The sequence below is a fragment of the Antrostomus carolinensis genome, unplaced genomic scaffold (genome assembly GCF_000700745.2).
Source record: "Antrostomus carolinensis isolate BGI_N321 unplaced genomic scaffold, ASM70074v2 scaffold5600, whole genome shotgun sequence".
Classification (NCBI taxonomy): Eukaryota; Metazoa; Chordata; class Aves; order Caprimulgiformes; family Caprimulgidae; genus Antrostomus; species Antrostomus carolinensis.
In genome coordinates, this window is record NW_010287608.1 from 27,296 (window position 1) to 44,253 (window position 16,958).

The 16,958-nt window shown below is 36.0% G+C and overlaps 1 protein-coding gene across 1 annotated transcript in view; it reads left to right on the forward strand.

Moving 5' to 3' along the window:
* LOC104521474 (regulator of G protein signaling 7) overlaps positions 1–16,958 on the forward strand; it is a 67,191-nt gene that overhangs the window by 15,231 nt on the left and 35,002 nt on the right. The window contains exons 3-5 of the mRNA XM_029083855.1: positions 6,634–6,698; positions 8,566–8,642; positions 8,785–8,866. Coding sequence (XP_028939688.1) covers positions 6,634–6,698; positions 8,566–8,642; positions 8,785–8,866 — 224 coding nt within the window. The remainder of the gene's footprint in view (positions 1–6,633; positions 6,699–8,565; positions 8,643–8,784; positions 8,867–16,958) is intronic.

Below are 16,958 nucleotides of genomic sequence, written 5' to 3' on the forward strand. Positions count from 1 at the left end.
GTTGCTACCAGACGCAAGTGATGTACTAAATTGTTGCTAAGGCTGGGTTGTGGCTCCTTAAGTAAGTGACTTTGTTTTGAGAAACTACATATACAGATGTATTGACTTAACATTTTGGTGGCAGGACTAAGTGAGGAGTACAGTCTATCAAGGAGAATAGTCCCTCAAGAAAACATGGCTGTGGACAGTGCTTGCTAAGCATAAAATTTAATCTGGGCAGAACCGAATCAAATGAGCTTTAGGAAAGACACTTGCATTAGCAGAAAGATGCAAGAGGTGACCTACAAGATTTTCTCCCACTCTGAATCTTATCCCATTATACTCTGCAGAGCTACATAATTCACTCATTAGGAGCTATCTCTGTCATATAAATGATGAAAAGAAAGTCTCACTTCAACAAGCATGTCCTGAATTTTGTTCTGATCCTTCCTAATTCTGACATTGACAAACCACCACAGTGAGGGCTCTGTAAGCAGGAGGCATTTCCTGAAAATGCTTTCCAATCAGCTCACCACTTCAGAGTTTTGTGGTTACCTGAATTTTTCTTTCCATGAATGTGTAACTAATTTCAATTATATGTGGAACATGGAAAATATGTTTGGCCAATATATTTGTATGCACGCCTATGAAAAGGTAACCGGCCCAAGTACATGTTTTCTGCAGCATTATTTTAAAAGCATTACTTTAAAAGCATTGATAATCTGCATCCAGGTCCCTTATAAATAGAGATAAAATTTATTATCAAAATAAGTTCTGAGATTTATAAACATAATTCATAATTTTCAGAATTGCTTTCAAATTACTGTGTTGAGTAAACTAAATGTGTTTGTCTGTTTCATCATCAATACCGGAATTAGAGCTTTCAAGCCATAAGGGGAGCAGGGACAACAAATGCTTTTTCTATAGTCATGCACTGTCTTGCCACTGATAGCCCTTTGCCCTGTGGGCACTGAGGAATTGCTCTCTTTGTCAAGTAATGGCCACCTTCTGATGCCATTCCTGTGGCTGATTTTTGCATTTTAGAAGAAAATACTCTCCATCTTCTGACAACCTCAACCTTGCCTTGGATTGCACATGCCCTAAGTGGTTTCTATGCAGTAGCAGTGTATTTGGATTTGTTACACCTCCTCTTCTTAGAATCTTTTTAGCAAGTGCATTTGAGTCCCCCTTAAATCTGAGAATCTTAAGAGGCGGTAGAAAGCTCATTTTTTTGTGTGCCAAAGCAGGGTGTTAAATTCTTGAATTCAAATTGAAAGCATTATGATAACACCAAGAAGTATGAGATAATTCAATGGATGCAATTTTAAATTAGATTTGACAATAGGATATTCTTTATCTGATCGCGTAGTTTATGTAGCTTGGGTGACATCTCTTACATACCTATTTTTGTCACCCTGAAAGACATTTCAGGCCATCGTAATCTGGGGACTTTTGTGTGTTGAACATGAATTTGCCTTTTTCTATTTCTTGCACTCTCTGGTAGTTGGAAATTCATTTTTTTTTTCTTACCCTTGGTTTATGTAAGAAAGTCTTCTACCCTTCTAAGTATACAATCAAATTGTATTCCTTAAATGTTATAGAAATAGTGTGATCAGAGAGTTAAAAGTAGAGAAAGGGAGGAGTGTTTCAGAAGTTATATTTTTGACCATCTGGCAATTTAGTGCACATAAGCTACCATAGCCTTCCTTTTAAGTTAATGTTATTAGTATTTACTAAAGAGTAAATACTAATTTACTCTTTTATAAATACATGAGGCTGATAACAAAAGTTATCTTTTTTTTTTAAGACTAAGTGAAACTCAACATCTGCTGCAAAGACCAAAAATTCCTTTTTATTGGATAAAAACAAAGGTGACCTAAAGATAGTATAAATTAGCATAATCTAGAAATGCTGATGCTTAAATAAGATGGTTGATTTCATTTTCTCCATCCTGCAATCATGTTCTTTGCCGATGGTCCCATAATTCTCCATCTGACACAGGCACTCATATGGAGGGAGAACTTCTGTCTGCCCACAGGACACTGAAACCCTTAGACTTTGCCATACTTTCTGTTTTCCTTGCTCTTTAAATACTGACTAGGTATATACACACTGACTCTGAAACCAGAATTTTGACTCACAGAGATCTGGCCTCGGTAGAGGTAACGAGTGTTCACTGAAAGTTACGCCCACTATCTGGGGCTGAATCAAGCTGTAATACCACTGGCACTGGGACAATTATGTAGGGAGTTTAAGTTTGCGTACATGGTGGTGGATGTGTAGGTGGCATTATCTGTGGTCTTCAGAGGCCTGGTTGTACTTTCACTGAATTTAGCTGAGGCTTTTTCTCTGATGTGGTGAGAGGGAAGATTTACCCCCTGTTTAGCAACAAGCTTAAATTCCCCGCTTTAACTTTTGGGTGAAAGCTCTGATTTTTTGCTGGTAAGTGTGTGTAATATCATGTGCGCTTAGTCCAGTTTCTTGATTCTAGAATGAAAGCTGTCATTATCACTATGATCTTTTTTAAAGAAAAAAATCTATAGAGGATTATTAGGAGCTTTCAAGTACAAGTGAATGGTCAAGAATAGGAAACAAAGGTAGCTAACCATGAAAATGGGTTATTTTGCGTGTAACTTTAAAAATTTGCAAGAGGGAAAATCCATACACCCTCTTCATGCAACTCATGCTAGAACAGTTTGCAATCTCACTTTCAGCTTTCATGTTGCTCACGTTTTGTGAATGCCTGAACAGAATTTTCAAGAGCAAGTATTCTCTATTTACTGCACAGCTGCCAAAGTGTGTTTTAGTACTGGTTTGTGGTTCAAATACCCATTTATAAACATCACTGACCATCTTTTGTTGTGAAATGTTGTGTATTAATATTGCCTTTAAAATTATTGGAAAATCTGTTTTCTGATGATAATCAGTCTCTTCTAAAGCACAAACTGTAGCATCTAATATGTAATTCATTTTAGTGGAGACAATTAGGTTGATTGCAAAATCCATCAGAATACACTAGCTCTAAAAATAAGAGTGTATGTGTCAGTCCATATTTAGCAAATTGAGGTTATTAATCAGACCCTGTTCCTTGCAAATCATTCATCCATATGTAAAGCTTTTTCCAGCACCCTTGTCAGGGAGTGGCAAGAGTGGACAGCTTCACAAAGGAAGGTAAGCAAGAACTGAGGGTGGCAACAGTACAGGCAGGAGCAGTGTCCTCACCAATAAAGTCTTAAGTGACCAGGAAGGTCCAAGGTCAAGCCAGGGCAGCACTGATAAGTGACAGGGCTGGTTAGAGGCTTATCTACAATCTAGCTCAAGCAGAGGCCTGGGGAAGTAGCTGGACTTAAGCACAGAGGCCCCCTGTGAAACCCTACATGGGCTGCTCAGGGCAATTAGAGCTCCTTGCTGTATTGAAAGCCCTGACCAGGACCTTGAGGGAGGTAGACAGAGAAATAAATATAGAAATAGAGTAGCTTTTAGTTGAAGAACTTTCTGCAGATTACACTTCCATATGAAGCTGTAAGAACACTGACAACTCATACAACAATGGGATTAGAAAAGCAGACATTGTCTTTCTGTGAAATGCTGAGGGCTCATGACTCTAGAAAGAAACAGGTCACTGACTGACATCCTTCCTAGATGCTCAAGGTCAGGCTACTGGACACATGCAGTTACTTCACACATGTTTTAGTGCAGAAAAGGAGTGGTACCTTTGAAAGATGGGAGCATCCATATTTCAGATCTCATTCCTCTAAAAGTCAGAAGAACAAAACCTTATTTCTCTGTTATGGCTGAGAATGAGTGATTTTCACATTCTTCTGTCTTTCCAATGTATTGGTGAATTTTGTTACAGACAAGCCAAAGAATATGATAACAAGAGTGTGAACTGGTGAACTCAAGTTCCAGAGCTGTTGCCAGCTTCTCATGTGACTACAAGTGGCTCCTAAACAGATCCTAAAACATGCACTTCTATAATAAGGATACAATTGTTAGCACACAGCAATGGCAGTAAATTGAGTCAAAGAATAGGAATGTCCTACAGCACTATTTTCTTCTATACTAGTGGATATGTCATGTTTCCCAGATAACCAAATTATTCTTGGGCATGTTCTGTCTTATCCCCCCTGGCACATAGAAGCAATTCTGACATAAAGATCCCAAGCCACAGATGTTGTAACCTTTAGACTCCTGAATGGGAGTGGATCTGGTTAGTCTGGAGAAAACTGTCTGAGAGATTAACATAGGGAGTTTTTGAGTTTTGGCTAAGATATACTTATAATTAAAAACACCCGTTCTTATATTTGCTATGGAGCTGGAGTAAAGGGTGTCTTCAGAAGAACCCTGCAGGAAAGATACTGCAGTACAGTCACACACTGGAGAAAAGGGTCTTCTTAGATATAGTACTAGATTAGTAATGTGACATATAATAAATATGACATGTAATAATTCCTCTTTCCTCCTCCTGGTGATCTGGCGATTGTTTTGCCAGTGCTGAGAACTCTGTAACCTGAAGATGCTTTTCTGTTAAAACCTATCCTGACGGAAAGATGGACAGTCAACCACCTCTGCAGTAACAGTTTTTGTTGGAGGTAGCAGGAGATGCTAATCCCAAAATACCCCCACAATGGGTACCCTCAAAAATGTGCTAAACTAACTAAAGGCAGCTATATAGGGATCATGAGAATGTGGTTTACGAGGACTTAATCAAGTGAAGAGAACAGGGAGTTTGTTTTCTTTCTCTTCAAGTGGTATTAGACTTGTTGGACTAGACAAAATTTTACCCCTGAAATTCTCAGAACTGTTAAAATACATAATGAAATTTGTATTTTATTGCTAATATTTTCAAGGGGTTTAGCATTTTTTTTTCTTGTTCAATGAAATAAATTATTTTGAAGGAAAAGAGAGGAAAATGCATCACTGTAAAAGGAGATAAGTAACAAAGACTATCTCTCTTGGTATTCTTACCGATGTACTTAATGTGGATGCAACCTAGGTACAAAGGTCCAGAATTCACCCTCTCACCTTTTTATGACATTTCAGCATGCATGCCAATGCACTTGTGTAAGTATACTGATATTAAAATGTATGGAAACTGAGGCTATAGAAACTATTTGACTCCCATACTTAGTGTGTGATCTGGATTTGTGTCTGTATTTGTAGATTTTGTAGACACAGAAATTGCTTTGGAAATAGAAGCGATATGTGATGTCAGGGAATAGAGAAAGAGGCCATGGCTTCTTATGGGAGTGGAAAGTGAAAAAGTAAGAAAGAAAATAGACCAAATAACAAACACAAAATGAAGAAAAAATAGACAAAAACTGCATTAAAATATAACTCCATTTTACATCAAGTAACACCTGTAACTGCAGCACTATTAAAAGTGCTTCTCATCAGTTCCACTGAAATAGCATCCACTGGAGTGAGTTTGCATGCATTTGCAGGTGACTTGTTAGAAATAAATGACTACCTTAAAAATCAAAGCTAAATATAAGATGAGCACTTCCTTTTTCCTAGTGATTGGAAGAGTTAGGCTTTTATGTGAGGCTCCTTTAGTGGACAAGCTGGCAGACAGGAAGCAGGAACATTCCTACCCACAATGAATAAACATGGGCTCTTTGCTGATGGTAGAAAGTACAGATAAGTGAAGCTTTTCTTACCTACACTGATCAAAAGATTCCTCCATCTCACACATGAGAAGGTGCTCTGAAGTAATGAAGTGGGTAAATATTGCACAATAAGGAATTATGCTGCACACATTGTCTTACTGGTGGCGGAAGCTGTACAATAGATAGAGTTGATGTGAACTATTTGTTGCTAAATAAAATCTATTGGAAATGCACCTCATTCAGGCGTAATGGAGTGTATAAAGAATTCAGGATCAAGCAACGTGATGCAAACCACTCTGCTGTTTATGTAGATTTGAGTTTCATTTTCGTCCTTGCATCCTTTTAGTATTTAGCTGTCAGTATTCCATCTTACTAGTTAAGATTCTCCTCTGTCTGAGTAAGGTGGAGGCAGAACAGCTCTGCTGAAGGATTTTGAATATAGATAATCAATGAAATAATATTTTCTCTAATTATATCTAATACATGATACAGTTTTTTCATTTTTTGGTCTCTCATTATTTTCAATTTTAAATATTGGTTATAGCAGACTAAACTGTATTAGTCTTGAATTTTATCTGGAATTAATTTTTAGCTAAAATATTCTTATGTTGAAATTTTATGATTTCTAAATATAAAGTAAAAATAAATAAAACCAGGTATGCATGTTCTTATAAACCTTTTTAACTAATATAGCAGCAGCTCCTGATACAACTCATGTATTATGAGGTATACATACACAATTTTTTCTTTAATGTGTTGGTTCCTTGGCCATTAAACAACCTCACCCCAAGTATCTCATGCATTTTGTATATGATGTCTGTTGCATAAAGCATATTTTATAATTATTTAATGAATCTCTGTATCTGCCCCATCATTTTAGTTACAATACTGGTAGCATTGATGTCATCTTTAAAGCTTTTTTAGAACAGACAGAGAAATTAAAACAAAAAAAGCTATCAGTAAAATAGAGATGAAGCCTCTAGATTTCTGGTCTGCTGTGTTTGTGAGATAGTAGCAAATTCTGTGTTATTTTATTCTGTTCCAGCTGTTTACCTCTGCAAGAGGACAATGCAAAACAAAGCAAGGCTAGAGCTTGCAGACTATGAAGCTGTAAGTACCTGTAGACAAGTAAATTTCTCTGCTGGGCCTAATGAGCATGTGAAAGAATGTTAAGCATGAGAACTATAAGCATTGTGTGTGAAAGTTATCCACTTTTACTAGCATGTGGGTCTGACAGTGCCCAGAATTCATAAATGCTGTTTGAGAGACTGTAGTGAAAGCTAGCTGGGCAAAAGTGGTACATCACTAGTGGTCCAGTGGAGTGGATTTTGGTCCATCTCTAATCCTACTCTGCTCAGATCATCAGAAATAACTGTTCACATATCCCAGATACACCACGAGTGTTTGAAAGCAATTGTACTCTACACCATGTAAGGTTTGAATGAAGGCTCTCTGGCAACATTTTCAAAAGCACTTGGTAGCTGTAGAAATATAAATCTCATTCTTAAAAGTGATACTGGCACTTAAGCCCTTGTCCCAGTAGTTGAGAGGCAAAGAGGGTCAGACGAGAGACACTTCTTACTCCATGAAAGTTGTGTTGTGCCCCAGGCATAGTAAAATAATTGGGGCCAGGAAGAGCCAGAAAAAGAAGGAGTTTGATTAGCTGATGACGATGGCTTTCATGAAGGAGAGAGATGTCTTGAATTCTGTCCATATCCCCCCAAAAGTTCCTGAATTTTTCATGAAAATGTCAACATAAAATTCATGAACAGCCCTGGCTCTGCTCTGAAAGCTGTCCAGCTGTGCTACTGTGACACGATAGCAGGATAGTCAGCCAGGCCTCTCAACATGCCAAATACTTCAGCCGCAGCACCATGCTGACACACTTTATTGCTTCTTCTGGCACAAGCTTGCTTTTCAGTGTACTGCACTGTGGGGTATGCATAATTTTATACTTACATGCCTTAGAAAATTCACCTCCAGTATACAATCCACAAGAGCCTTTACTGGTATTGACAAGATCTCTAGAAAGTCTCCTCTTCGTTCACTGTACTTTATTTTCATAAGTTTGTCATAGAGATATATTTGCAATGCATAAAAATACAGTTAAAACAACACGTTTTGTTAGGAAGTTTACAGACAATTTTTCACTTAGTCGTGGTAAAAACAGTGCATGAAGATAACTGGGTTCTTTTTGGAGGAAGACAAGAACCTCAACCTTCTCCATGTTAACAGACTGCACGCTGCTGCCATTTAAGCTGGAGGGAGATTGGAAAAGCTCTGTTACAGACAGTATAGCTGTTCCAGCATTACTGGAGGGAAGAATTTTGCTAAGATTTTACAAACCTTCTTCCTGTAGGCTGTAGGATATATACATTTCCTGTACCATAGTGAAGAACTATAATCTGCATTTTTTTAAAATGAGGATAGCTGTGGAGGTCTTGGAAGATTCCTATACTACCAAAATATTGATAGTTTCTTATTATTGTAATTTAAATAAGTTGATAGGCCATCAACATTGTTCAATGCAAACCTTTTTTATATGTGACTGATGTGAATTGTCATATGGATCATTCAGTATGGAAAGTACTACTGTTATTTTACAGTATTAGTACTTTCAAAACAAGAATGTTTCTTTGCATTATTACAAAATTACTCAGCCAGCACTCAGTATATAAAAATGCTTCAGAAATCCTGTGTTCTGCTGAAGGTTGCATCTACCCTTATAATCAGAGTTTCAAAACTAAAATAGTCAGGGCATTCAAAAGTAGATAGATCTAGTATGTCTATCATCCACCCATTTGGTGTCAAGCAAAGACTTTATATCAGATAAGTAAGGTACATTTACACTGGCACAGATATCATTACTGGTATTACATCTTGGTGAGGATGAGGGGAGGAGGGAGAGATAAGCTAAAAGCTATTAAATAGTAAATAACTTACAACCTAACCCACTAAAATTGTGATGTATTTTCAGGAGAGTTTGGCCAGGCTACAGCGAGCATTTGCTCGGAAATGGGAGTTTATTTTTATGCAAGCTGAAGCACAAGCAAAGTAAGTTCCTTTGAAGATGAGGAGTTTTGGTTTTGCATGCTTTTTGAAGGGAGAAGGGGAGAGAAAAATAATTGGACACTTGTTTTATTTAAAATTACTCTCATTAAGGCAGTTTTATTTAAATATCCTTTCACATTGACAGAGTGGATAAGAAGAGAGACAAGATAGAGAGGAAGATTCTTGACAGCCAGGAGCGAGCATTCTGGGATGTGCACCGGCCTGTGGTGAGTGCCTGTGGGGCTGCTCTGCCTGTGAGCAGAGCCATTCATAAATATCAGCCTCTGTGGAGCATTGGGGTAGCCTGGGAACAAGTAAAAGAGCTGTAGGGCTGCAGGTTGTCACCCGCCTCCCATTTTGCAGCATCTATAGTTTATATTATTCTACTATTGAAGGCTGCAGATGTGTGTACACTCAGTTTGGGGTTTTCAATGAATAGATTTGTTGTGTCTGATTTGTTGAATCAACCTGTCTTTGACTATTAACATCTCAAAGGTTTCCCAAGGTATGAGTCACACAACCAAAATTATCAGCATAGCTAAAAATACTTTTAAATAAATCTGACTTTTTTTTTTTTTAATCAGCTTTTTTGCTCACTAAGCCTTTCAACTTCACTCTGGTAATATTTCCAAGCTATTTTAATGTACATAAAGGTTAGATGTTGTTGGCTTTGTTGCTGTGAGAGTCATACACTGTCTAAACAAGATTTATCTGAGTTCCTTGTCAAAATCCATCTGAAATAAAATTTTAAAAAAAGAAAAGTTCTTACAAAAGACTTCCAATTACACTTTAAGAACTCGATAATCATACCTTTTGCTTTACTACAGAATTCTATCTGTTTCCTTTACCCAGAGTTAAAATTTCATTTTCTGTGTAAAGAGTTTGCTATCATTACCAAAGAAACCAAATATGGACTTCCATTGTGACATTAGGAAAAAGATGCTTGACTAAAACTAATTGTTCTGTGGAAGTAAAGTTAGGTGATGATACCTGCAGAAGAAGTGAATACAGTGAGAAAGTTTCAAATAAATAATAAACTTGGACATGGTCAGCTTGCATCTGTGACTGTGGAATTAAAAGAGTGGTAGAAGAACATCAGGTAGAGAAAATAATTTGAAGTGAAAGATTAAAACCACGGACATCAGACACAAGAAGACTAGGACATTATTTTCTAGTCATTGGAATAAAATAAGGAAGGAGGGCAGAAAACAATCTTCCATCTGATATTGATAGGAGCTACAAATAGAATAGACACAGAAACTTCCTATGTACTTCAGAACTTTGAAGTTGCTAAAAGCTTTTACATTAGCTGCAGAAATGGATCTAAGGGTTTTGAATCTGGGAATGAGATGCTATTTCCAGGTTTGGAAGAGAAGATGAATCGTTGAAGTTTCAAGTTAAGATATAGGCAGACAATAAGAGACAATAAAGAGACAACCAGGACAAGAGGAAATTGAATCTGATAAAGAGCTTTGGCAGAACTGTGTATAAATCTTCCTGGTCCAGCAGATGTTTTTAATCTGGCTGTAGACATAACTAGGAAATATCAGAGGCAAAAGACCGGCTTACAGTCAGCAATGTAGACTCCTGACTTTAGGAGATATAAATAGAAGAATGGAGAGGTTCACACTTTGTCTAACCAGCTCCTCTCGCAAGTTAGTGAAATACTAGTTTTGAAAACATTATTATAAATTTACTGTCACAGTAAAAGCCAGAAGCTTCTGTTAAAAATAATAAAAGATAAAAGAGGAACAGACTGAAAAGAGGAAGTTTATGCTAGAGCTAATTACAAATTCTAATGGCATTTCAAGCCCTTCCAAATGCCAACCAAAAACTTACAGAAATATTGCTGCAATTCTGAAGAGCTTATTTTGGAAAACTGGGTAATGTTTGGATAAGAATCTAGGTTTGATGCTTATTTTTATTTACAGTTTTTAATCTTTTGATAAAAATTCATAGGGGCAATGACAATGTTGTTAAAAATCCACACCAACTTAATTTGTTTTAACTGAAAATGAATTTTGAGAACCTTCTTTTTTTTTTTTTTTTTTTTTTTTAGGTGAGTAAATAAATATTTTTAGCGCTTTTTTTTGCAGATGTCCTGGTCCCTGGTTGTTTTATTTCTTACCTACTTGGCGACAGTGCTGGTACAGGACCTTTCCATATACAATATAATCTATGAATATTACATCTGCATTTGATTTCAAAAAAGAGATACTTTAAGGTGATGAAAGAGATAGAAGAAGGAAGCAAGCCCTCAGTCCAAAAGGACAGTGCAGCAGTGCACTACAGGAATGGGAGACGTAAAAACAATAGCCGTATAATTGTGAAACCAGGAGGGTGTAGCTGCAGAAACAGAGCATGATTTGGGTACCAGAAATGTCACTGTGACTGATAAGTTTGAAATAATGGAAATGAACCAAGGTTTGATGTGTAAAGAGCGTTCACCTCAAAAACCACCTCTATTTCATAGGTCCCAAGTCAGAGTCAATCCTCCAGGTGGTTACAGAGGCCCTAGAAGATTTATGCCATAGTCTGAGAGACAGTCAAATGCTTGAAAGTCAGCATGGCTGTTACTGGTGGCTGACTAGCTGGCTGACTAGTACCCACAGCTTTTTCCTAGGTTTTCACACTGATGCTTGGAGATGAACTGGAAAAGTGGGTTTGGAGAGGAGTTTTTTCAAATAGTCACTTTTTTCTCAATTTTCTTTTGAGAGACAGATTAGAGAACAGTTTTGATATATCACTGATCTGTTTCCATTACAATATTTATTTAATTGTAGTTTCACTGTGTATTTAATTCTTAATTTTGATGCGTATTTTAGTGTACACTTGGTCATTTCTGTAAACTCCAGTTGCTGCTTGTGTAGAAAGATCTTAGCTTTCAGCTAGAGAGAGCATGACTGAGCTTCAACTGTAGGTACTGCAGCCTGCAGAGACATTCCTGAACAACTTTTAATATTACTAGTTCAGATACCAATTGTAGAAAAAACATGGAAATGCATGTCAAGAAGAGCTGTATAAACTCCCTTGAAATCCTGAGCAGCAGACCTAGCATTAAGTCCATGCAATTATTTCTAAGGTATAGCCAGTACCTAACATAGGCCTGAGATTAATATTAGTCACATACAGTGACACATTTCTCTTTTTGATGTCAGAGTAAGCATATCTTAAAAGCCTTCCTTTTCTTTCCACCTGCCTGGAAAATATATAATTTTAATAATTTTGAAACTTCTATCCACAACAGACTGTGGCACTGAGTAAAAATTGTTTAGGAGGATTAGGGCCTTAGTCAAAAAGCAGTAACAAATCAAGCTAAATCAAGGAATTCAGTTCCTTCCAGGCAAAAGAAATTAAGAAGCTGTTCTTGTTTGAAAAGAAATGTCATGCTCCTGATTAAAATATTCATAAAAGAACTCATCGCTTTCCTGAATTGTGATCTCTGTTTAAAACCCATAATCTTACACTTGTTAAAAAGGGACAAACAGGTACTAAAACAGTAAATCTCCTGAAACATTCTCGAACCTGCACCAAATACAGTAGGAGCAGAGTAGCTTGCTGTGAAATTAACTCTTTTAGGTAGTGAGCAAGGACAGCTGATATCTTGTTATTACAAATGATTCACTTTGCTCCCTGAGTTACCCATTAATGTAATTTAAGTGAAATGCGTAAAAAATGCCTGTTGGGTACTTGTTGAGATTCAGATTAATTCAGAAGATAATGGAGGAAGTATCCTTCCCTCCTGAAAGTCATCTGTATACTTCTTAACTATAACAAATTGAAAAAAACTTTTTATTTTCTCCAAAATCAGAACCAATATTTGTGTGATTTAATACACTAAGACAAATTATCCAGTGTGGGTATGTCCGGTAAAAGCAGCAGCAGTGTTAAGGGCAAGTGTTGGTTTAAGATAATTCACTGATGATGTAAAATTCAGAAATAAGTATAATTTCTGTATTTGGGAGTTTCATGCCATTGTTTCCTAATAGCAAACTAGGAAAAAAAGTAATCTTTAAGTCTTTTAAACCTTGTCACACATGCCACACCTTTTGCTTCTCTATTTATTTTTTAAATGAGATTCTGTTTCCATTAGTCTCATTTTATCTGTTTATATTTTAAAATTGTATTTTAAGTAGTCTGAACATGATCCTCAGCATCTGAGCCAGTAGGTAATATTATCGGCTGTCTAGGGTCATGCAGCGGATACTTTTGGTTATTTGTTCTGGGTTTGCTTTGCTTTGCTTTGCTTTCATTGCTTTTGCTTTTTAATGACTTTTCCATCCTATCCTTTAAGATCAGCCTCAAAGACTCGGCAAAAGACTGAATTTAACTTGGCTAAGGTGGTGCAATCCTTCATTTCACACTTCATGTGCTACAAATCCTAGACTTTTCTGGGCCAGTCACTTGTTTAGCCAGAGAACACTTCTGTCTGCTTTATCATAATATTTTCAGAAATTTTTTTAAACATCTCCAGGAAATGAATGTGAATCATGCCATCCAACTTCTCTAGTGATGTATCTGAATACAATTTTCATGTCTTCTTTTGCACCTGTTTCATCGTATATCCTTACAAGGGAGTTACCTCTCCAGCAGACAGGGAATGCAGCCAAAGCAGCAACTGGCAGTCTCAGATAATTGCACTTCTGGTAATGAAACAAAGCTTTGTACAATATTTTATTTTCAGAAAACGGTTAAAATGCTTACAATCCATACTTCCATCTGTTTGAGGCAGATATTTATAGACCTTATATATATATAGCCTGCTAACTAAGACCTTTATGAAAGAATATGTACTCACATTATTTAGCATTGCTATTTAGTCTGATATTTCAGTAAGGGTGGGACATATGGGGAAAAAGAAGCCAGCTTTCTTGCAACAGTGCAACAAACTGAAAGTGCTCAAGATAAAACAGGATTATGAATTGGTCAGAAATCGTGAAATAGCTAACTCATGAAATGGTGGAAGGACACAGGAAAATGAGATTATGTTATGCATTTTAGTAAGACCCAGTACTGGTAGCAACAAGGAAAATAAGCTGAAGTAGTAAGGATAATGAATTTTTTTAAATGCAATGTTTATGCATTGATTTTTATTTCTATGTGAATTAAATTTGCTACTTTAATCCAAACCATTCTGTCAAGGATCTTCTTATAAGTCAAAAGGACGATAATCAATTTCTAAATGCCATCTATATTTACCATCAACATTTTCAGAGACATGTGGTCAGACTTTCCTGTTGTCACTTCTTTTCAAGTGAATAACGTAAATTCTTCTGTATGGAATCCATAAAACATTAGTTTCCTGGCTTTTGGGGTGAAAAACTTTGAGAAAGCAATAATAAGACTGAGTATTTAGCATAGGGGCAACAAACTAGATAAATTTAACAGGTTACCTTCTGTGTCACAAATACTGGAATCTTCACATACACAAAAATCACATTAATACAGCCTTAATTAAAAGTAATACTAAATTAAGAGTCATTAGAAATTAAATTAACCTTCAAGAATAATTAAGCATATAACTTCCATGCAGTACTATATTCTTTAGTACAGCTCCTAGTTCAGTTTCACATGACTTGTCTCAAAAATTAAATTTCAACATCCTTTTCATATTCATTTTGCATATTATGTATTTCTCTGACACAGACACCACTGAAATAATTGTGGGTTTTTTAAACAGTATGATAAACAGTATGCTTTTTTCTTAAAGTGAAAACCCAGCTTTGCACTAGATCTGTTCTTAAACAGGCAAGTATGTGCGAACATGAGAATCCCTGTCAAGATTCAAGATGCTCTGTCTCCTATGGATTAATTTTATGGTTAAATTTATTAGTATTATATTTCTTGAAAATCTGGCTGTATCTGTTTTTCTCCTGTTCCAAGCAGCTCCTTGGTTTCTACAGCCACTGGAATTCCTTGTGTGTCTGATTCTACTCAGGGAAAAGATCTGAACTCTAGTTTGAGAAGCCAAATAGGTACAAACAGGAAATTGGTACAGTGTAGGTTCCTTTTTTTGGAAAGATACTGAAAATCTTTGAAAGTTTAATTGATCCTAAGTTCAATGCTAAGGGAGACTTCCCATCTTTTAGTGTGAAGACAATCTGAGTTTTACCATTGCTACAAACATAACTGGAGCTTGATCAAACTAGTTGATCAAATGTCTCTCCTTTGTTTGATGGTCTTTGAACCTTATTTGTCTTGTCCAAACAAGAGAAACAACTCGTAGTTAAACTTTTATCCATTAATTGCACTCCTTGCCATATTTTGATTAAGTCCAATGCAGAACAATAGTGAAACTACTGTTATTTTGATAGTAGTCAGTGACCTTCAAATAAATCCTTGAATAAAACATGTATTGATTTTACTAACAGGTCAAAAAAGCAAGTTTTCTTTCATCTAGGTGTTCCTGCTCCGGCAGGGGGATTGGACTAGATGATCTTTTGAGGTCCCTTCCAATCCCTAACATTCTGTGATTCTGTGGTTTAACTTTATGCTTAAATGCTTATGCCTTTCTCTGCAGTTTATAAAAAAATCATTATTTCTGCATCAATATATTTCTAGTGGATGATACAGTCAGGTTTATTTCTCATTCCTCTCAATTTAATAAATAAGTCTTGAACTTTATATTTTTTATTTCTGTTCTTTAATGAACCAAAATGAAATTAGTTAACGAAGACATGTATTGAACATTTAAATTCATTCTATGCTGTCTGCATAATTCTCTACTAAAACCTTCAACAGAAGAGAACACTTAATCCTAACAAAGCTTTTATTAATTCTTATGAATTAAGACAATCTATTCCTTTGAAGGAAGCAGTTCAATAAGATTTAACATTGAACATTCTGTGGCCTGAAATACCAATTCAGTGAATGAAAAAAATGAAAATATGTATTTACTTAATTAAAAGCCAACAGGTGATACAGACAGGTTTTAAAAGTTAAGCTGTGTATGTCTCATTTGTTTCCATAATACTACTTGTCTGTAGATCACTATATTCAGGGATATTTGCAACATATTGTCGAGTGTATCATATGTTTTAAATATAGATTCATATTGAGGAATATAACCAAATGTGAGACTATTCTATGCAAGTCCAGTTCTAAGTTGTATTTGCTTATTTCAGTGTCACACTGAGTCCATACATTGTAAATGTTTACCCTATCTTGTGTTCCATAAAGATAGTATTTAGTAGCATAACACATCTCTCTAAGAAACATAATGAAAAGGATGAAGAAATTGGAGAAAATATCTAATGCTTTAGTAGGACAAGCAGGTTTTAATAATTTTTCCCTGATTATCTGCCAAATTTACGAGGCATCTGGGAATGAAATCTGAAGCACACTGCTACAGAATTCGTACTTGAGAACAATCTTGGGATTTGCTTCCTAACCATTAAATATGATTTATAGGTGTTAATGAGAAGATATAGCTGTACTTCCCAGATGAGCTAATTTCTAACTGAAGAGAGAGTCCATAGGAAAAACTAGAAAAATGGGAGCTAATTTTAGAGAAGTTTGGCCTGGAGTTCTAGGGAGGTGAAAACTTGCTAGAAGCTGTATACAAATAACAATGAAATTTATATGCTTATTACAGTTTATATATGAAGTTAAAATGGGCATAATGAGCTGGAATCCAAATACTTGTCTGTCTGTATTTTCTTATTAGAACTATAACGCAAGTGGGATCTTTCTGAAAGCACTCTAACTCATTGGCAAGTATCAGAAGTCCAATCACAGTGCCTGTGTGTCAGTCACACCTGAATCAAAACGGCATGTTTCCAGACAGATAGTTGTGCTAAAAGTAATTGTGCAGAAGCTGGGAATATGATACTATTTAAAAACAAACAAAAAATGTATGAGACACATAGGTACTCTTGGAAATCCAAGTAGAGAAAAGCAAAGTTGGTGCTGGTCTCGCCTGTTACATGATAGTCTCTTGATAATTTTGTAAAACTTACAGTGCCACTACATATAGAGGAATAAAAAAAACCAAAACTATCTGATATCATCAATTTAAACTGTGCAATAACGACTGTATTAATTAAGTAGCTAGAACCTAAATTGGGGATACCCACCCAAATTAGTTTAGATTTTTTTAATCATTGGATTATTCTATGTTTGTGGTAGATGGGGCATAAGATGCAATTTATTTTTTTTTAAAGTCCATCACTTGTATCCTAATAATTAAATTCATCGTAATATTTTTCCTCTTCAGCCATCTGCAAATTTACTTGGGATCCTATGACTAGATGTTGTCAAGAGAAATCCCAATGCTTGCACACTTGATTTCTCAGAGTTATTTTCAAAGAACTGCTGAAC